This window comes from Trichechus manatus, unplaced genomic scaffold (assembly GCF_000243295.1).
Source record: "Trichechus manatus latirostris isolate Lorelei unplaced genomic scaffold, TriManLat1.0 scaffold00110, whole genome shotgun sequence".
NCBI classification, from domain to species: domain Eukaryota; kingdom Metazoa; phylum Chordata; class Mammalia; order Sirenia; family Trichechidae; genus Trichechus; species Trichechus manatus.
In genome coordinates, this window is record NW_004444046.1 from 3,987,835 (window position 1) to 4,010,652 (window position 22,818).

General features: G+C 38.6%; 1 protein-coding gene across 1 annotated transcript in view; it reads right to left on the bottom strand.

Annotated features, from left to right (window-relative positions):
• Positions 1 to 22,818, bottom strand: part of MECOM (MDS1 and EVI1 complex locus) — a 617,334-nt gene that overhangs the window by 298,323 nt on the left and 296,193 nt on the right. Inside the window, exon 2 of the mRNA XM_012557583.1 lies at positions 19,066 to 19,403. Coding sequence (XP_012413037.1) covers positions 19,066 to 19,403 — 338 coding nt within the window. The remainder of the gene's footprint in view (positions 1 to 19,065; positions 19,404 to 22,818) is intronic.

A 22,818-nucleotide genomic window follows, 5' to 3' on the forward strand; every position in this document is an offset into this window, starting at 1 on the left:
TGACATGGACTTTCCTCCAGAGCTGATGGAGAAAGCATTCCCCTGGAGCTGACACCCTGAATTTGGACTTGTAGCCTACTGGACTGTGAAGAAATAAACTTCTCTTTGTTAAAGCCATCCACTTGTGGTACTTCTGTTAGAGCAGCACTAGATGACTGAGACAACATGTGAGACATCATAACAGGTCTTCTGCAGTCTTAATCTATGAATCCCCAAATTCTTGCCCAGAAAATCTCACGATGCACTGACCCTCCAAGTATCACAATTTAAGAAAATTTAGAAGTAAAATGATAATATATAAAAATATTAGGATATGTATTACTGCCTATCTGAGATACTTTCATACTTTAATTGCAATATGTTTAGTTATGATATTATTCTCAGTGATTCAGAGCCATTCTCACTTAATGAGAGGATTCCATAGAGCAGCCCCAGGAAAGAAGCAAATTCACAAGACGGCCAGTGTTCTTATTTTACGTGGAACAAGGTCAAAATCTTTTTAATTGGAAAACTATGCTTTCCTCATTTACAAGTAGGCATTTCTACCTTAGAAAGATACTTGCTGCTGTGAGGTGTGTTTGCTCTTAGGTAACTCAGAAAGGATACCACCGCAATCCTTACTGACCAAGAGTGTGGACTGTAAGAGAAGCATACATATCTGCCCCCAGCTCCTCAACTCCACAGACCAGATCACCTTTCTTGCTGCTTGAGAGCCAGCTTAAGTGTGAGAAGAGACATCCAGCCCTAATTTTATCTGGCTAAAGTCTGAGAGGGCAGAGTTTGCAAGACACGAGGATATTGAGGTCCAAGATACGTGAAGAAGAAGGAGTGAAGAAGTAAAGAGAAAAGAGAACACTTCAAAGGAAGCTGCTGGAGGATTACATCAAGAGAATTAGGGATGAGGGATCATCCACTGGGGATACTTTCTGGAGGCCTAAGTGGTGAGCTCTTACCTCTATCTACCCCGCCCTACCACGCTTCAAGAAAATACGTTAATTAGACACAAAGTCAAAAGCTCTGGGCCTCCTCCGCTACACTGTTTAGGGACACTTACTGGAGGCATCATCAAAGGAATCATTTTAAACATCCATCAGTATTCTGAATGTGTTGTGTCTAGGAAAGGCCACTTCCCAGTGGCACTCAAAAAGGGGAGAATATTTAATTCTGGTTTGTAATGGCTCCCCCCAACCCAAAGAGCTACAACCCAAAAAACTGAATTCTCTAATCTTTCCCTCACAAAAAGGATGTGACTTTAGAGTGATGATGGTGATGATAATGATTATGATAAAAACCAGTCTGCATTGAAGTGCTTGCTACAGTTTACCAAGCCCTGTTCTAATCCCTTTACTTTACAATGTAATCTTCATACTTAATCTCCACAAAAATCTTACCAGTCAGATCCTATTGTTATTATTATTTTACAGATGAGGAAGCTGAGGCAAAGAGTGGTTAAGAACTTGGTTAAGGTTACAAAGCTAGTCAGTGGTAGAGAATTTGAACCAAGGCCGTTTAACTCTAGACCCCATGCTCTTAGACTCTATGCTACAGGCTTCTTTTTCTTCTTCTTCTTTTTTTTTTTTTTTTAAAGACACGAGCCCATCACACCTGTGTTACATTTGAGAGGCTCAAATAGTATCTTTGGAAGTTTCCTCAGCATACAGTTGAGACCAAACTAAGTCATACCCAAGGAAAGAATGAAATTCATATCTGTCTTTTCAAAGATGGCTAGTAATCGAGTTTCCTCTCTAACCAACTTACTTTCTTCTCAAAACAAGACATTGGTCTTAAGCTGCCTTCCCTGCTAAAAAGTAAAATCCAAAGAGGGACACATATATCAAAGGTGCTTTGATTTCAGGTTTTCGAAACACTAGCTTAATACAAGAGAAATTGCACAGTAAGCAACTATTTTCTACTTAATTTAAAGTTAATTTATATCTTCCCCAGGGTTCAAAGACTAAAACATGGCCCAAATACAAATAAAACCTCTAAAATTAGGACAACACAAAGCATGTCCACAAGGATAAAAAGAAGTAAAGAAAAGGTGTAAGAGACAGAATTTAAAGGCTCAATGTTAGAGCTAGAATAGATCTTAATGACACTTCAGAGGAGAAAGTCAAATGACTTTTCCAAGGTCCCAAGTGTCCGAGTTGGGGATAGATCTCAAGGTTCCTGGCACCTAGCCCAGTGTTCATTCCACTATATCACACGGCCTCTCTGAAACACAAACCACTAGACATATGACAAAGAAGAAAGCAAGGGAGCTACGCCACATGAATAGCCAGATTGTTGAGGGAACGGGGTGGGGGGTAGGGAGCAAAGGACTGAAGGATAATATGGTTTTACAGAAATCTATTTGCAAGTAGATACTGTGGTTACCAACGTGGCTGCTCAAGAGAAAGAACAACTGAGTGACAGCAAGGACAAAGGCATGGACAGTCTCACAAAGGGAGACACAGAAGTCACAATGCTTCGTGTATATCACCAATACACTTCATCAAGTTGAGACCAAGAATAACAGTGAGGAAAAGCCCACCATACACAAGGCCCCTTTATTCTTGGAGCTTTCCTGTTTCACACACACTTTACCTGATGAAATGTTAGACCTTTTGCTCCTATTTCTGTGGGAGCCTTTTGATTTTTCCACATTCAGCTAACACATTTTATAACTATTTAGCGTTTCTATTTCTTTTTTGCAAATTAATATGCTGTGTACACTGATGATATAGTTGGAGGTTAATGAAATCAGATGAAAATAGCTTAGATTACAATTTCCCCATTTCTTCACTACAACGTGTGCCACCTACTGTTCGGCCACAAAATATTGCAGCTCTCTCATCAATAAAACTTCGTATTAATATTCTCTGAGGTGAAAAGACTCTATTAGCCATTTTTTTTCCTCCTGTTCTTTGCTTCCAACTGTGTTTAGCTTTGGAACCGTCTGACAAATGGCCATTATTCTCTGGGCTAGTAAAAAATTTCTAAACTTTCGGGGAAATGTAGTTGGTCAAAAGCCCAGGAGAATAGGCTTGTTGAATTAAATGATAAATATATGCATTTAAGGTCATTAGAGACTTTATCTCCTGTGAAGGCTATATTTGGCAGATTGATATAATTTCTCTCAACTGAGTACTTAACTCCGTCAGCCAACGTTATTACGATTAGTTCTTTCCCTTTAAGTGGGAGACTTCTGGCTAACAACACGTGTGCTCTCGCTGGTGCTGCTTCTCGAGGATCAAGGCACACCTTTGTTTCATTTAGTATGCAATTTTCACCTCTGACCCAAGAAATGAGTCCTGGGCTTCCTGAACTTTATTGCCTGTTAATAGACTGCTGGCTCTCTTTTCAGCAGTAATAGAAATGGCGGAGAGGCATTTCATTTAAGAGGCTGGCAGAACTGTAGGCTGAAAGACAATGTCAGAATTAAAAGCCAGTCTAGCCAAGAAAGAATATAAAGACCACAATGAAATGAAAAAGGAAGTTTTCCATATTTCTTCACAGGTTGAACACCCGGTACATAAATAAGAACAGCATCCCAGATCTAATTATTTTCCCACTGCAACAATGGCAGACACCCTGAATGGTGCTAAGTGATTGATCTAGTAATTCATCTTCAACTTACACCTATCTACATATTTCGTTTCTCCTCATTAAACTGGAGACATCAGTGACAAACTTATGAAGCGGGAGTCTTTGGCTTCATAAAATACACACAGATGCTCATCAGAGGCTCTTTCCTGCCTACTTCTTAGTGACACGTGTTTATAATTTTGTCTGCATTTCACTTGCTGCAGTTTACTCTTAAGTACATCTGTTCAATTAAAATGGAAATGTGTGACATGGCTGGTACTCAGCAACTTTCAAGCTTGTTAATGAAATGTTCTAAAGTCCCTGCCTTAGCTCTTTATTTGCAGAAGAATTCCATTCTGCAGTATTCCAGTGATTGAAAACTACAAATAAAAATACCCTTTAAAACACATACAAAGAAGTCGACTGTTTTGTTACTAGTTAAGAAAGGACAGTTTGACTGCATAAGGACATTACATGAAAAGACATTATTAAAAATGATTTACTGCCTCGTGTTTGGAAACTTACAGGAAAAGTCTGATAATATATTAAACTTGTTTATTACGACTTCATATAATTTTGAATAATACTACTTTTCCCTTTGACAAGTGCAATAAACTCTACTGGTATAGACGTAGGTTGATTATCACAAGTCAACTGTGTTGCTTAAAGAAACATGCCCAAACAATCAGCTTCTGACGGCTGCATCTCCAGTTATTTACACTCGCCATCATGGTAATAACTCACCATTTCTATATTAATAAGGCAGTGAAATTTATTATGATGGTATTGAAAAGTTATTAAGTACTGCATCCCAAGTGACAAAGTACCACAGCACTGTCACTATCCAAAAGCAGTTGCCCATTCATCACCTGCCTTTCCAGATGGTCCTGCATCTTTATCGCTCCCAGGTTGGTGACATCACCTGTTCACCCACTCAAAATTGATGATGAAAGCAAACAGATCTATCTTACTTACATTTACCAAATCAATTTAATTTTTACAGGCTGTGGCTTAGTGACATATTGACTGTTTTCCTTAATAGCATCTACCGTATTTAATGCAAGGATGTCATCTTTGATTCCTGGCTTGCATAATGTGTCATTTCATAATAAATTTTTCTAACATATTTACTTAATGGAAAGAATTATGATTGCTTGTCAGTTCTCTTATTAAACACAATGATAATTCTTTTTTCTTTTGAGGATCATCCATTGGGCAGCAGAGCTATTTTTATCCCTCCTTGTCTCTTAAAGGGGGCAGTGTCCAGTATATAAAGTAAGTTCTAATCCAAGACTGGACACGTGACTGACCACTCTCAACCCTGAAGCTCAGTGCTGCAAGGACTTTATCTCATTTATTTGTTTTTATGGAAGAACTAGATTCTCAAGTGATGCTATAGTCAAAAAACTGTATTAGCCATAACGGAAGACAAACATATGAAATACCACTACCAAAGGATAACAGCTGTAAAAGTGTTTTTAATGATTCCGATGATATTGCATCTGATTGCAGTCAAAGAAGGGGTTATTGCAGTCCATTCTCTTCAGCTAGCTCTGTTAGATCAGATATATGTTAACATAAATGTCTGCATTGTATAATGTTAATTAAGATGCAGGTAGAAAGACTGGTCCACTGACTAGCTGATGCTGTTGTTGCTGTTAGGTGCCTTCGAGTCAATTATGACTCATAGTGACCCTATATGACAGAGTAGAACAGCTCCATAGGGTTTTCTAGGCTGTAATCTTTACAGAAGCAGATCACCAGTTCTTTCTCCTGTGGAGCTGCTGGTAAGTTCAAACTACGAACCTTTCAGTTAGCAGCCTAGCGCTTAACTGCAGCGCCACCGCAGCTCCTTATACTCACATGTAATACCCCTTGTCCCCAGGTATGATTACAGATCCCATCTGCTGCCCTTCCAGACAAATGTTCTTGTGACATCATGCTGTGTTACCATGGTACTGGGGGTACATTTTGTATTACCTAAAGTGAACAGCAACTAGATTTACTTTTGGAGATTGAGGCAAAATGATACCGAGCTTTTGGTTTTTTTGCTTAACATCCATGACATATGTGTCGCTCAGGGGCAACGTCCCCAAGTCACCGCTTACCAGTGCCTATATTCTGAGAGGTCTGGGTCCCAGAGCGCAAATCACTGTGTGCCCCCTGCCTATCAAGCCCCCACCTATATTATTTGTAAACGGTAAAAACAATATCAAATAAACTTCAAGGTTGACCCTCAAAAGAAAAATTGGGGAAGAGATTGTGACAAAGGAACTGAGTAATCTAAAGTGTGGGTGTCTATTTCTTTAGACATCATGACTTAGCCAAGAGACACTACAGTGCAAGCACTTAGCAAGGGTTAGGGAGCAACAGGGGAAGGAATAGCTAAACCACGTCGGCTGCATGCTGCTGGCTTAGATTGGCAGCAATTGCTGTGTGAGCCACATCTTTCTCTAGCTACCTGGTTTACTCAAACAGTGTGAATGTAGCTAACCCTCTCTTCACTGAAGTTAACAAGGTCTGAGATGATCTGCAGCTTTACCTTGCCCTATCCTGACCTGAATGTGTTTTAGCATTAGTGACTTCCTGGGGAGATCCCAAGAAGATAGGAAAACTCAGTACAGGAGCATCTCCATTTGTTGCCCTACTGTTTAATCTCAATCAAAGGAGGAGAAACTTATGACTCTCAAAGCAGCATCCTAGGATAGTTATGTCCCTTTGGAAACCAAGCCCAGGATTTCCTATACCACTGTAATTGGAAAGACACCAGCTCAAGTTAGGGCAGAGCCAGGTAACCTGCTAGTACTTGTAGACCAGGTTTGCATAGAAGATTCTTCACGCTCATCTAATCAGATGACCTTAACCTAACTCATTAGTTAAGCAGAGTCTTGCCCCTGGGTGAGGTTTCCAGGAAAACATGGATTCAGGCTGGCAGTGTTGCGAGACCAACAAGAAACAACTTTTTTGAGGGCAGCTGGCCTCTGTGCCAGGGTTGAGATATTATGCTGGCATCACACACCCACTGAATTCCTACCACAAGAATCTAAACAATGAAAAAAGAAAAACAAATCATCCACACCTGTGGCTGCCAACCAATAGAGGGTTCAGTGCCACGCCATGCACACCTGAGAAGCCTGGGAGGTCAGCTACAGTGTCAGAGGAAAATACCACTGTCAGCTGGTTAGTGGGAGGTACAAACGTGTGAACCCTTCATGGGTCTGTGACATGAGCTAACTGGCCAATAGCCATAGAAAATATGTTCATACATATTACCTATGCACAAGAAAAACCCTAGGTCTAGGTGTGGCAGGGATAAAAGAGAAGGTTTCAGATAATAGGTACTGTATTTGTAATCATCGTAAGGAGCCCTGGTGGCACAGTAGTTAAAGCACTCGGCTGGTAACTAAAAGGTTAGCGGTTCGAACCTACCAGCCTCTCTGCGGCAGAAAGATGTGGCAGTCTGCTTCTGTAAAGGTTGTTGTCTAGTCAGTTCCGACTCATAGCGACCCTATGTACAACAGAATGAAACACTGCCCGGTCCTGCACCATCCTCACAATTGTTGCTATGTTTGATTCCATTTTTGCAGCTACTCTGTCAATTCATCTCAACCGAGGGTCTTCCTCTTTTTCGCTGACCCTCTTCTTTACCAAGCATAAAATTCTTCTCCAGGGACTGATCCCTCCTGATAACATGTCCAAAGTACCTGAGACGAAGTCTTGCCATCCGCCCTTATAAGGAGCATTTTGGCTGTACTTCTTCCAAGACAGATGTGTTTGTTTTTCCAGCAGTCCATGGTATAATCAATATTCTTTGCCAACACCATAATTCAAAGGCATCAATTCCTCTTCGGTTCTCTTTATTCACTGTCCAGCTTTCGTATGCATACGAGGCATTGAAAATACCATGGCTTGGGTCAGGCACACCTTCGTCCTTAAAGTGACATCTCTTTGCTTAATTTTTAACACTTTAAAGAGCTCTTTTGCAGCAGATTTGCCCAGTGCAATGCGTCTTTTGATTTTTTTGACTGCTGCTTCCATGGACATTGATTGTGGATTCAAGTAAAACGAAATCCTTGACAATTCAATATTTTCTTCATTTATCATGATGTTCCTTAGCTTATTGGGCTACTAACCAAAAGGTCAGCAGTTTGAATCCACCAGGTGCTCCTTGGAAACTCTATGGGGCAGGTCTACTCTGTCCTATAGGGTTGCATGAGTTGGAATTGACTCGACAGCAACAGGTTTGTTTGGGTTTTTTTGGTGATTTTTGTTGACTTTATGTTGAAGTGTAATCCATACTGAAGGCTATAGTCTTTGATCTTCATCAGTAAGTGCTTTAAATCCTCTTCACTTTCAGCAAGCAAGGATGTGTCATCTGTATATCGAGGGTCGTTAATTAGTCTTCCTCCAATCCTGATGCCACATTCTTCTTCATATAGTTCAGGTTCTCGAATTATTTTCTCACGATACAGACAGAATAAGTATGGTGAAAGGATACAACCCTGACACACCTTTCCTGATTTTAAACCACACAGTATCCCCTTGTTCTGTTTGAACGGCTGCCTCTTGGTCTATGCACAGATTTCACATGATCACAATGAAGTATTCTAGAATTCCCATTCTTTGCGATGTTATCCATAATTTGTTATGACCCTCTAGGGCAGTTCTACTCTGTCCTATGTGGTCTCTGTGAGTCAGAATTGACTCATGGCAAGGGTTTCCGGGTGGGTGAGTAATCATCATCCTCTACCCCCACGGAGAAAGGAGGCTTATTTTCTAGATCAATATCTGGGTCCTTGATTATTTTGAGAAATCCAGAAACTGGATAACCCAAAGAATCGAAAAAGATCATATTGGATACGTTAATCTACATGATAAAAAAAATAGAAAAGTAGAGGCCTGGATTATGAGGAGAGTTTTGAGAAGGGAGAATCTTGGAGAAAAGCAGCTGCTGGATGTGTGAGATAATGATAGAAAAGAAAATGAACGATAGAGAAGAACACAGAGAATGAACTGAAGTTTTGCAATACATTGTAAATCAAATCCACTTTGATGTTTCTGAGAAAGATTTAATTTAAAAATTTTTTTGGTTCTTTGGCCTCCTCTTTTTTTTTTTAAATTACTCTAGTGACTGCCATGGCGTAGAAGTCTCCAGTTGGTGTACATGGTTAACACGCTCAGCTGCTAACCAAAATGTTGGAAGTTTAAGTTCACCCAGAGGAGCTTTGGAAGAAAGACCTGGTGGTCTACTTCTGAAAACTCAGCCATTGAAGGCCCTGTGGAGCACAGTTCTACTCTCACACACATGGGGTCTCCACGAGTCAGAGTCAACTCAATGGCAACTGGGTTGGGCCAACGTGGAGCCATAAAGCAATCCAACTTTATATATGGGTTTCATAGAGAAAGAATCAGGCATCAAGTATAGTACTGATAGATTCCAAAATGATCAATTAAAAAAACACACACACTCAAAAAGGCACATGTGTTTGCATGTTTATGTGTGTGTGTGTGTGTGTGTGTGTGTGTGTGCATGTGTGTGCATAAGGTTACACAGTATGGGTTCTGGAAGCAGACAGAATAAAAGGAAAGTAATGTTGTTTCTGTATCAGATGACACTCCACAGCTGACTTCCTAGGATTAAGTGAAGAGGTCCAAACAAATTATTTTCTGTCTCTTGGGCGGCATTTGACTGGTAGAATAAAAGTCTGATCTGACAGCTGATGGAATAAATGCTTAACAGTGTGATAGGGTCTGGATCTGGAAGCAGTAGATATTGGGAGGGGGTGGCATGGCCAACAATAATAGAATAAACTTTCAATTGTTCTTGAACCTGCTTTTCTCTTCCCAGTCCTGGGCATGAGTGTCCCTCTGAGAAGATACCTCTGAGATCTTCTCCTTCGGGCATGTGTATCCAGCCCACATTATGGTGGGGAGCTCCTCGGTGACGCAAGGTCTTTCTGTGTGATGTTTGCTTCATCTTCTATCAGTCTGCCTAGAATCAGTACAAGTGAAATCCCTTTATAACAAAAACCAAAACCAAATCTACTGCCATTGAGTCGACTCTGACTCACAGCAACCCTATAGGTCAGAGTAGAACTTCCCTGTAGAGTTTCCTATGCTGTAATCTTTATGGAAGCAGACTGCTACATCTTTCTCCTGCGGAGCAGTTGGTGAGTTCCAACCGCCATCTCTTTAGTTAGCAGCCGAGCGCTTAACTACTGCACCACCAGGGCTCCTTTTGAAAAGAACTGTCAAATTCCTTGTGCTGTACTAAAAGCTTGTTATATCAAATTTTGACTTGAAAAAAAATGACCAACTAACAAGTAATGCCATATGGATCTTAACATTCACGCCATATGGGTCTGCTCAGGAGTAACATCCCCAAGTCACTGGCGACGAAAGCCTTTTTATTATTCTTTTGGTAATTACTTTTGACCTATTTTTACTCTTTGTGATTTTTTTTTTTTTTTGGCTTGATAATCATACTGGTTATCATACAAAAGAAATTCTTAAAAAGCATACAATATTTGACGTATCTTCAGCTATATCATGAAAGACCAAAAGAGATTCCAGGGCAAAACTTAAAGATACTATTTATTTACTAGATTTGCATATAGCTAAAGTACTAATACATTTTTTTTTTAAACTCTATCTTGAACAGAATTATGTACAAAGAGAACTACTCCATCAACATTATTGTATGATTCTATCAATATAAACTTTGAGAAGTTAAGATGTTACGCTAATAAAAAATTTTATTTATCCCTCAAATAAATGAATGTACAATTCGCCTCAATTTCCCCATGTTTCCATACTACCTACTTATCACTATTGGAATAAATTCTCTCCAGGTTGTTACCTCTGTCCAGGGAACAAATCAGGGAGCAGAATCTGCACCAACTGTTTTATCTTTCTAAGAAACATTTGAATCAGCTTCCTGTTACTCTGCACTATTCCCTAACTAATCCTCAAGGAAAAAGCTTATTGTTGTTGTGTGCCATGGAATCAATTCCGACCAATAGAGACACTATAGGACAGAGTAGAACTGCCCCATAGGGTTTCCTAGGCTGAAACCTTTATGGGAGCAGATTTCCTGGTCTTTTCTCTCACAAAATGGCTGGTGGATTTGAACCGCTGACCTTTTCGGTTAGCAGCCGAGCACTTAACCATTGAGAACAGAATATTCTGATGCAATGGATTCCAACTAAATATTCTAGAATAATAAGGCACAAAAAAGAACTTCTACCCCTTGTTGACCAAACCCTAGAGTCAATTGTCAATACTTTTAAAAGGGGATCTTTCCTAAATATTGTATGTTTTGAACCTAGAAGATTTATTATTGATCTATTGATTTATTGACTATAGAGGGAAGCAATAATCATGCAACTATGGGGTGAATAAATAAAAAAGAGACTCATTTTAGTCCATCTTATAAGATACAGTATGAGTTGGAATCGACTCGAAGGCAATGGGTTTGGGTTTTTTTGGGTTATACAATAGACTAGCCATTTATATGAAGGCTCCTAACTGTACGCAAAACACCCAGTATTCCTTTGAAAAATGAACAACTCATATGCAAATTCTCCTTGATCACTAAGGCAGGAAGAATGAAACAAAAGACTCCTGATATTTGGGGAACTTTACAAAAATTGATACAAGACTTGCCCATACCACCAACAACACTATGGAAGTACTAGAGTCATAAGATGAGTAGACAGGCTGGATTCCATCACTGCCTTTCATGGAAGAAAGTAGATGACCAAGTCCCACAGTATTAACAGAGCGTTGTTGCTATTGCTATGTGCCATCAACTTGATTCCGACTCATAGCAACCCTATAGAATAGAGCAGAACTGCCCCATTGAGTTTCCTAGGCTGCAATCGTTACAGAAGTAGATCGCCAGGTATTTTCTCCTGCTGTCTAGTTCCGAAATAAATCAGCTATTGAAAACTCCATGGAGCACAGTTCTACTCTGGCACGCAAAGGATTGCCACGAGTAGGAACTGACTTGGCAGCAAGTGATTAACATACCAATTAGTTTTGACAAATATACCATGGTAATATAAGATGTTAACATTAGGCAAAGCTGAGTAAGATGTATAAGGAGACTCTGCAATAATTTCAACTTTTCTGTAAATCTAAAATTATTCCACAATAAAACGTTTATTTTTAAAAAGCTAGTGTAGACTGTTCATGATAGGGTTACGTTGACATTTTATTTTTAAAATTTGGATTCAATTTTAATTCAAATCAGTAGGAAATGTTCAGGATTGCATGTTATTAGGCTTCATTTGAGATAAGCAGGTGAGTTGAGACTAGGCTCATAAAGCAAAATAGCAGTTAAATTGATAATACGGCTTTCAACAAAACGGCTGATAAAAGGCTTTATACATATTTTTTAAAGTTATAAAATTTTTAAAAAATTAATATCAAAATATTTGGTTCATACAATAATAATTATATTGATTAAGCATTTTAAAAAAAAGAAAAGAAAAGCAATGTCCCTTCTGAGCCTGGGTCAAAACTAAAGATAGGTCATGGTGCTTTGGGAGAATAAACTTCTCTTTTCATTCAACAACCAAAGATTTAGTTTATGTTATTTACGCTGGGGGCACAATGTGAATAAAATAGATTGCATTCTTTTTTCTTGATTTCATTATACAGTCACGTGCCACATAGCATCCATTTGGGCGATGTCCAACAGCATATTCGTCCATTGTCCCATAAGGTTTATAATACAGTTAAAAAATCCCAATTGGAAAACAGGGCATAGCAGACGTAACCGGGCGTAGCAAATGCAACAGCTTCCGGCATGCAACACGTGTATCTCATGTCTTTTGTATACAATAGGCTTTAGAGGGGTTGGTTCATAACTACGAGTTGTAAATTAGACGTTTGTAATCTGGGGACTGCTTGTAGATAATATGGTGTTCCCACAATGTCCAAATCACGTTAACACCCTATTTCACAGAATGTATCATGGATGTTAAGTGACACATAACTGTATTCTAAAATACTCAATAACATTTCCTTAAACCCCAATAACAAATCCAGGGTTCTATTAGACCTCACTTCTTCTCTTGCCATTTTCTCAGTTCTTAATCATTCACAAAGTAAAACTGAATACCCAAACTACATTTCAACAAACAAACAAACCAGTTGCTGTGGAGTCGATTCTGACTCATAGTGACTCCCATGTGTGTCAGAGTAGAGCTATGCTCCATAGGATTTTCAATGGCTGATTTTTCAGAAGCAGATCACCAGGCCTTTCTTCCAAGGCACCTGTACGTGGTCTCAAACCACCAACCTTTCAGTTAACAGCCAAGAGTGATAGTGTTTGCACTAGCCAGTAGGGGAAAACTATATTTACAATCTGTTATGGATTGAATTGTGTCCCCCCCCAAAATATGTGTTGTAAATCCTAACCTCTACGCCTGTGGTTATAATCCCATTTGGGAATGGGTTGTCTTTGTTACGTTAATGAGATTAGTGTAGGGTGTGTCTTGAGTCAATCTCTTCTGAGATACAAAGAAGATTAAACAAGGAAAGAAGCAGAGATGCAGGAAGAGAGATGCCAAGCCACATGCAGATGACCCAGGAGCAGAAGCTCAGAAGAGACAAGGCCCTTGCCCCTGAGCCGACAGAGACAGAAAGCCTTCCCCTAGAGCCCACACCCTGAATTTGGACTTCTAGCCTCCTAAACTGTGAGAAAATAAATTTCTGTTTGATAAAGCCATTCACTTGTGGTGTTTCTGTTGTAGCGGCACTAGATAACTAAGACACTATTTTTAAAATAATTTTAGAAAAAAATACTTTTGTAATGTAAGGTTTTATGATAATATACATTTATTATTAGATTAGATTCATGTTTCTTAACTACCCATTAGAAACATGCTTTTGGATAACTGATAGTTATCATCCTCTGTTGGAATCAATTCATTTTGAAATTACTAAGCCAAAAGTCCTCTCCTAGTTAACTAGCTCTAAGGTTAGGGTATATTGCAACTTGTCAAGCGTACTTGCTTTCTCATTGATGAACTAAACGTTCTTCTCTGAAATCAGTGCCAAACTAGGTAAAATTCGTTTTTGACCCAAGCGTAACTAGATGGAAATAGGGGACAGATACTCAAAGATAATCTGGTTCATCTCTCTAAACTCTCAAATTACCCCAAACATATGTTATTTGACTGTCAGCCTCCTGACTCTGACCACAGATGTTAGGTATCTTGAAAGTACAATGTTGTTGCTGCTTTTAACGGATATTCATGTCTCGGTTAACATACAGATTGCACATTTAAGTAGGCAAAACTCCACTGCCGAACTCAAATCAAACTTACAAATGTGGGACCTATTTCTTTGAAAATGATATAGGTAGGCACACATTCATTGTAATATCACATGTCAGGATTACATTGCTAGAACGTAATGTATTGCCAAAGCAGTGCGTCAAAATTATTTAATTAATTTCTGACTCCAGTAAAATCTCTTTCCACTGTTTATTTCCTTCCCATTTATTTAACAGAACGTGACAGAAGTTTACTGTCCACTCCTGTCATTATTTTTCTGCCTGAATATGTGCATGTTTGAAGGGAGAAAAAGAAAAGCTAAGTTCATACCTGGCGTTTTAACTGATAAGACTAACTTGGATCAATTCTGGGTGAAATGGATATAATGAGGCTTTGACACATAGTAGGTACTTCATCAACTAACTGACATCTCCTTGCAGAGTTTTATGATGACCACTGTTAATAAAGATAGGCAAAGAAAATGTGCTAAATAATCATATTTCGAGGAAACAAAACTTTACACTATTTTTCTAACAACCTCTCTCAGACTATTAAAAAAACATGCCACCCAAATTGCTCTTTGATTTAAAAAGGAATTTATGAATCTCTCCTGAACCCTTGTTCTACTTCTTAATTAGGAAATAGTGCTTCCTTTTCAAATAAACCCAGGGTCAACTAATTAGACTGTATCAGATATACTTGAACCCCTAGGAAACAGAAGTGAGGGAAAAGCAATAATTTTAAAAATCAATAAACAATTGGTAGATCCGTGCTAGAGCTGTATTTTCCACAACTTTTTTTTTGGGGGGGGGTGGCTAACATTATTGAGCTCTTCTAAGGAGCCCTGGTGGCGCAGTTGTTAGGAGTTCGGCTACTAACCAAAAGGTGGGCAGTTCAAATCCACCAGCCGCTCCTTGGAAACCCTATGGGGTAGTATTACTCTGTCCAATAGGGTTGCTATGAGTCGGAGTCGACTCGACGGCAACAGGTTTGGTTTGGTTTTTATCGGGTAGAAGAGTCCCTGGGTGGAGCAAATGATTGGAATTTGGCTATCAACTGAAAAGTTGGTGGTTCAAATCCACCCAGAGGAGTCCTTCGAAGTACAAACCTATGGAGTGCAATTCTACTCTGAAACACTTGGGGTCGCCGTGCGTCGGAATGGGCTCCACGGCAACCAGTTTGGTTTTTTTGGTTTACCAGGTGGACGGCTCTGTGCTAAGGTCAACGTATAGTGTCACAATTTACCCTCATAACAAGCGTAATCTCATGGGTACAAACATTATCCTCATTTTACATGGTAATAAACTGAGAGGCAGAGAGTTAAGTAACTTCTGCCAAATCACTCAGCTAGCACGGGAGCCTCCAGGATTTCAGCCGGGGAACTCTTATTCCAGAATCCAACACTTCACTGCTCTGCCACAAAGTCTCCGTGTTATCAAAGAATGGTTGGTCATCTTCAGAAGGAAATATATGAGAAAACTCTAGTCTTAAATCAACAGAATGTTTTCTTCTTCACTCACTCAGTAACTCTGAAGTTTAAAATAGAGAAAGACTTCCACCACAAATTACTTGCAGGTTCTAAGACCATCAAGCACTTTATAGTCCTTGAAGATCTTTTTTGTTAAAGTCAAGTCATGTGCACTGTGAGGTGGCAATCACTGCCAAACTCTAATAGTATTTTTAGAGTTTAACTTTATTAAATTAATCCTTGTTTGGGAGAAAATCATACAAATTATATATATATACACATACATATTGATGGCTTATTTTACTCAACCATATATTTTGGTCTGTTAATCATACTTTCAAGAACATCCTATTTGTCTAAAATATAAATTTAAATGATTTTCCAAAGGTGCCTTATTTGGGAAATATATTCAACTTTTTATAAATTACTTAAAGTGGCCCCGAATTATGTTACCTTTTATCCTTCTCTTTTAAAAACTTTATTTCAAGAGACTATCCTATGTCTTTAGTTCATTTTAATTTTATAACAACTAATGATATATGATAGCTATTATTGGTCCAATTGGTCAAATAAAAAAGCAGGGACCAATTGATTTTTAGTAGTTTCCCTATAATCACACAGTTAGTGACAGAAGTAATACTTGGTTCCATATGTCTAAATTCCAGAATCTAGCTTTTGCCACAGGCCTATTTAAGCCCGTACTCCATGCCTCCTCTTTCAGGGTGACATAATCCTATATTAATTCATTCATTCATTTATCCATTCATTCATTCACTCATTCTTTCACTGAACAATTATTTGTTGAATGTCTGCTTGTTTCAGGTAATGTGTTGAGTGCTGGATAACACCACAGGTATCAAAAAATTTGTGGAACGTAATTAACACATTTCATTAGGAGGATATAGCTATGGAAAAAAATATAGCTCAAGGAAATTTTGCCCTATTAGAGAAGTTAGACAAATAATTTGGATGATGTGCAATGTTTTAGGTTCTTTAGTAAATGGATTTATCTGGTACTATGCTGGGACAAAAAGTAGGCCATACTAAATTGTGACCAGAAAGGTCAGGAATGGTATTATAAAAGAAATGAACTCAGGGAGAACAGTGTGTGCAAAGGAATGGGGCTAGGTAGAGCATGGGTCTACAAATCGAACATGACTGGTATGGGAGAAAGTAGAGTCAGATGTCACAGGTTTTGGCTTGGGTCGGTAACTGCGTATATGCTACTGCAGTTTATTAAAAGAGGAAATACTCGAGAAGGGGCACTTCGTAGGGAAAGAGAGCAAGGGTTGCACTATAGATCACAGTGGTTTGTTTGGTTGGGATAGGCTGACTTTCTGTAAGGGAAACACTGAGTACAGAATCTGATGCATAGTAGGCAGTCAATAATTGCTCAGTCTGGATTTCCTCTGTTCAATGTTTATCTTTCTTGGCTTGAGATTTTTTTTTTTCTCCTTAACTCATCATTTTAAGAAATAAAGGAGTATCAAAGAGAGGTCATACTAGTTAATCACAATTACTTGTCTAACTAAACAGAAGGGAAATCAGCGACAGTGGAGGGCAAATATGACATAAGATGATTACAAATGAACAGGCAGGAGCAGGCTGAGATGCCTTTGCGAAAGTGGCTTTGTTGATCATGGTTGGGTTTTGTATTAACTAGGCTAAGATTAAAAAAAAAAAAAAAAAGAAAGACAAAGTAGAGTCAAGAACTCAACCGCTCTTCGGTGGATAGTAAGTTTGCTGAAATCACAAAAAAAGTCCTTGATGTAGTTTGGTTCATAATACATCCAGACGAGACAATCCACACTCTCAAAAGCAAGGGTGACCATTAAAATGGAGAAGACTACCGAAATGATCATTAACTGAATTCTTGAAGGAGGAGACAGAGGGAATCAGTGATCTTCATCCAAAGAGTCATGAACTATTTATAGAATAATCTGGAATATTTATGGAATAATCTTGAAGCAATGAAACTACTCAGTTCTGACATCATGAAAAAAAATCATTTTACATTTCTCAAGGTAAATATTTGTCCATGTACTTGTTGAAGATATTTTACTCCAAGGAGGAAAAAAAATGATTATTTTTAATTTTCCTCTAACTGCACAATTTTCCCCAGGTTCATCCCCAACCCATAGTTATCCTGTTAAAGAGGCGCATTCCTGCATTTACCAACACTGTAATTACAAAATGATTTCGTTATTAAGCCTTAGTTTATTTCCAAGCCTTCTGCATAATCTCCAGCAGTACTGCACTTGTTTAACTCTAGAGATTGTGTAATAAAAGTTTAATGAGTTACTTATTATTAGAATGTTTATAGCCATTATTTAAAGGTGAGCAATAATGACGTAAAGTTTGCACACATTTGGTTTAAAACGTATTCAACTCACATATCAGTTAATGCTACAGTGATTTTTTTAAAATTCTCTTATCAATACATGTGTCTAAAGGCAATGTAGCTAAATCACAGCCTTACTGGGGCTGTGGCTAAGAACAAAACCTTTAGTTTTTCACTTGTAATCATGTCAAGTCCAGACCTTAACTTTTCTCATTTCGGAATCTGAACAAGAATTGTTCTTATTACAGCATTTTGGACAGATTTCACAAGGGGACACACGTAAAGAAAGGGCACAAAAAGTTGAAATTAAGTCCTGAAGGCACTGCATATTTATTTCTATTTAAAAAGCTAAGCAGATATTCTATTAATGATCATAAATATTAAGGGAACATACCAAAATAAATCTAGGTTATCTGATTTCTGTCTAACTGAAAGACTATGAAATGAAAGGTCACTCACATCTCCAAAAACCACTTTCTTACCCCTGTAGAAATTGCCTACAAGTATTTCATATATAGATTGTATTTTCCAGAAATTATGATATTACAATTTATCCACAGGAATTTTCAAATTACAAACATAAATGGGAAGTATATATATCTACTGAATCTGGACTGAAATTATCAACTCAGAAGAATAACATAATTGCCTGTCCTTGTCTAAATAAAATTGATTTCAATTTTATATTCAGACTGTAACTTCTTATTCTTAGATAATACCAGATAGGTTCTGTGAAAAGTATGGCTGAAATCAGTGCTGATTTTCAAAATCGTTTTTTGCTGTCTTTTTTATGCACAAATTACTTATTAAATCAGTTTGCATATAAAGTGTCATCTCAGAATTCGGTACAGTGCTTGTATTCTAGAAACAATGTAGAATCAAGGCAGGGTTATCACAAGTCTGGCAAACTATATTTGAAAAACACAGATCAAAATAAACACACAGAATGAAAATAAAACTAAACTAAACCACAGCCACATGGAGAAAACAAACGTTTTTCTCTGATTTTTCAATTCCTAATCCCCTCAATAAGAGAAAATACATAAATGTCACATGATAACTTCTGTTTGCTTATGCCACATGCTATGTATATATAGATGGCCATACCCAATGTTTTGAAAAGGTATCTCTCAAAACTGTATTTGCTTTCCTTAGTATTTTTTTAAGTTGATACTATTCTTTGACCATTTATTAGGTTTGATCCCTTTCTATTATGCTGTACCTTTAAGCAATACCTTGTTTTTATCAAGAAGTGAGATTGTAAGAGTGATTCATTCTAAAGACATATTAGAGGACCTATTGCAACAAACGGAATTTGCTTATTGTATAGCCATTTAAATAAGTAATCTCTTCTTTACACAACTTAATAAACACAAATGCATTAACTCAAAATATGTCCTTACCTCCCATCCATAACTGGGGTCTTTCAGGTTTGACCTCTGCTCTCCCACATAAGGCCCAAACTTTTCACCTGCTTCAATCTTCCTTTTGGTCCATATTCCTAGTCCCGCTCCAGGCATATTTGACTCTCGAAGTTCAAACTCAGCAGGAATGGGGATATCATCGGGGATATAGATGGGGGCTTTGTAAGGAGAGCCCTCCTTTGGAGTAAATGCTTCGCTGGATGTGGCTGGAGAGCATGGCTCTTGAATACTGAGGGAGGGAGTGATGGCTACTCCATCTGCATCTGGCATTTCTTCCAAAGGAATTTCAGGGTAGCTGCCATATACACACTCATTACCTGTGAATAAATAAGAACTTCATGAGTTCCTCTTGATTTGTTGTTGTTTTTATTACCTACAGTTGAGTCGCCCCAAGCTCCTGGCAATCCCACACACAACTGAGCTGAACACTTCCCCAACCTGTTTCATCCCCACAATCGGTTGTGGATTGGGACCATTGTGATTCATAAGGTTATTGAGACTTTCTTCCTAGACCATCTTAGGCTGGAAGCTCCCCTGATACATGTTTAGCATCACATCTCTCTAAATGGGTCTCCCAACCTTCAGCTTCTTCCAGTTATCCCTCAACACTGAGCCTGTACAATGTTACTGGATGTATCTTCCTGGCACACTTTTTTTCCTATTCAATAGCCTCCATTAACATGTCTGTCAGCTTGTTATACTATGGGGGCTTGCATGTTGCCGTGATGCTGGAAGCTATGCCACCAGTATTCAGATACCAGCAGGGTCACCCATGGCAGACAGGTTTCAGCTGAGCTTCCAGACTAAGACAGACTAGGAAAAAGGACATGGCAGTCTACTTCTGAAAAGAATTAGCCAGTGAAAACCTTATGAATAGCAGCAGAACATTGTCTGATATAGTGCCGGAAGATAAGCCCCCAAGGTTGGAAGGCACTCAAAAGATGACGGGGGAAGAGCCGCCATCTCAAAGTAGAGTCGACCTTAATGACACGGATGGAGTCAAGCTTTTGGGACCTTCATTTGCTTATGTGGCATGGCTCAAAATAAGAAGAAACAGCTGCAAACATCCATTAATAATCGGAACGTGGAATATACAAAGTATAAATCTAGGAAAATTGGAAATCATCAAAAGTGAAATGGAATGCATAAACATTGATATCCTAGGCGTTAGTGAGCTAAAATGGACTGGTATTGGCCATTTTGAATTGGACAATCATATGGTCTACTACACCGGGAAAGACGACTTGAAGAGGAATGGCATTCCATTCATCGTCAAAAGAACATTTTAAGATCCATCCTGAAGTACAAGGCTGTCAGTGATGGGATAATATCCATATGCCTACAAGAAAGACCAGTTAATACGACTATTAGTCAAATTAATGCAACAACCATTAAGGCCAAAGATGAAGAAATTGCAGATTTTTACCAACTTCTGCAGTCCGAAATTGATCGAACGTGTAAACAGGATGCATTGATAATTACTGGTAATTGGAATGTGAAAGTTGTAAACAAAGAAGAAGGATCAGTAGCTGGAAAATATGGCCTTGGTGATAGAAACGATGCTGGAGATCTCATGATAGAATTTTGTAAGACCAACAACTTCTTCATTGCAAATACCTTTTTTCAACAACATAAACGGTGACTATACACAGGGACTTCAGCAGATGGAATACACGGGAATTAAATCAACTACAGCTGTGGAAAGAGATGATGGAAAAGCTCAATATCATCCATCAGAACAAGGCCAGGGGCCGACTACGGAACAGACCATCAGTTGCTCATATGCAAGTTCAAGTTGAAACTGAAGAAAATTAGAACAAGTCCACCAGAACCAAAGTACAACCTTGAGTATATCCCACCTCATTTAGAGACCATCTCAAGAATAGATTTGATGCACTGAACACTAATGACCAAAGATCAGATGAGTTGTGGAATGACATCAAGGACATCATACATGAAGAAAGCAAGAGGTCATTAAAAAGATAGGAAAGAAAGAAAAGACCAAAATGGATGTCAGAAGAGACTCTGAAACTTGCTCTTGAACATCAAGTAGCTAAAGCAAAAGGAAGAAATGATGAAGTTGAAGAACTAAAGAGAAGATTTCAAAGGGCGGCTCCAGAAGACAAAGTATTATAATGACATGTGCAAAGACCTGGAGATAGAAAACCAAAAGGGAAGAACACTCTCAGCATTTCTCAGGCTGAAAGAACTGAAGAAAAAATTCAAGCCTTGAGTTGCAATAGCGAAGGATTCTATGGGGAAAATATTAAATGAAACAAGAAGTATCAAAAGAAGATGGAAGGAATACACAGAGTCTTTATACCAAAAAGAATTGGTCGACGTTCAACCATTTTAAGAGGTAGCATATGATCAGGAACTGATGGTACTGAAGGAAGAAGTCCAAGCTGCACTGAAGGCATTGGCGAAAAACAAGGCCCTAGGAATTGATTGAATATCAACTGAGATGTTTCAACGAACGGATGCAGCGCTGGAAGTGCTCACTCATCTATGCCAAGAAATTTGGAAAACAGCTACCTGGGCCAACCGACTGGAAGAGATCCATATTTATGCCTATTCCTAAGAAAGGTGATCCAACCGAATGTGGAAATTATTGATCAATATCATTAATGTCACATGCAAGTAAAATTTTGCTGAAGATCATTCAAAAGCGCCTGCAGCAGTACATCGATAGGGAACTGCTAGAAATTGAGGCCAGATTCAGAAGAGGATGCGGAACCAGGGATATCATTGCTGATGTCAGATGGATACTGGCTGAAAGCAAAGAATACAAGAAAGATGCTTGCCTGTGGTTTATTGACTATGCAAAGGTATTCGACTGTATGGATCATAACAAAACATGGATAACATTGCTAAGAATGGGAATTCTAGAACACTTAACCATGCTCATGAGGAACCTGTACATAGATCAAGAGGTAGTTGTTCAGACAGATCAAGGGGATACTGCATGGTTTAAAGTCAGGAAAGGTGTGCGTCTGGGTTGTATCCTTTAACCATACCTATTCAATCTGTATGCTGAGGAAATAATCTGAGAAGCTGGACTATATGAAGAAGAATGGGGCATCAGGATTGGAGGAAGACTCATTAACAACCTGTGTTATGCAGATGACACAACTTTGCTTGCTGAAAAGTGAAGAGGACTTGAAATATCTCCTGATGAAGGTCAAAGACCACAGCCTTCAGTATGGATTACACCTCAACATAAAGAAAACAAAAATCCTCACAAGTGGACCAATAAGCAACATCATCATAAACGGAGAAAAGATTGAAGTTGTCAAGGATTTCATTTTACTTGAATCCACAATCAATGCCCATGGAAGCAGCAGTCAAGAAATCAAATGACATATCGCATTGGGCAAATCGGCTTCAAAAGACCTCTTTAAAGTGTTAAAAAGCAAAGATGTCACCTTGAAGACTAAGGTGCACCTGACCCAAGCCATGGTGTTTTCATTCACCTCATAGGCATGTGAAAGCTGGACAATGAATACGGAAGACTGAAGAAGAATTGACACTTTGGAATTATGGTGTTGGCGAAGAATATTGAATATACAATGGATTGCCAAAAGAATGCTCCTTAGAAGCAAGGATGATGAGACTAAGTCTCACATACTTTGGCCATGTTATTAGGAGCGATCAGTCCTTGGAGAAGGCCATCATGCTTGGCAAAGTAGAGGGTTAGCAAAAAAGTGGAAGACTCTCAACGAGATGGGTTGA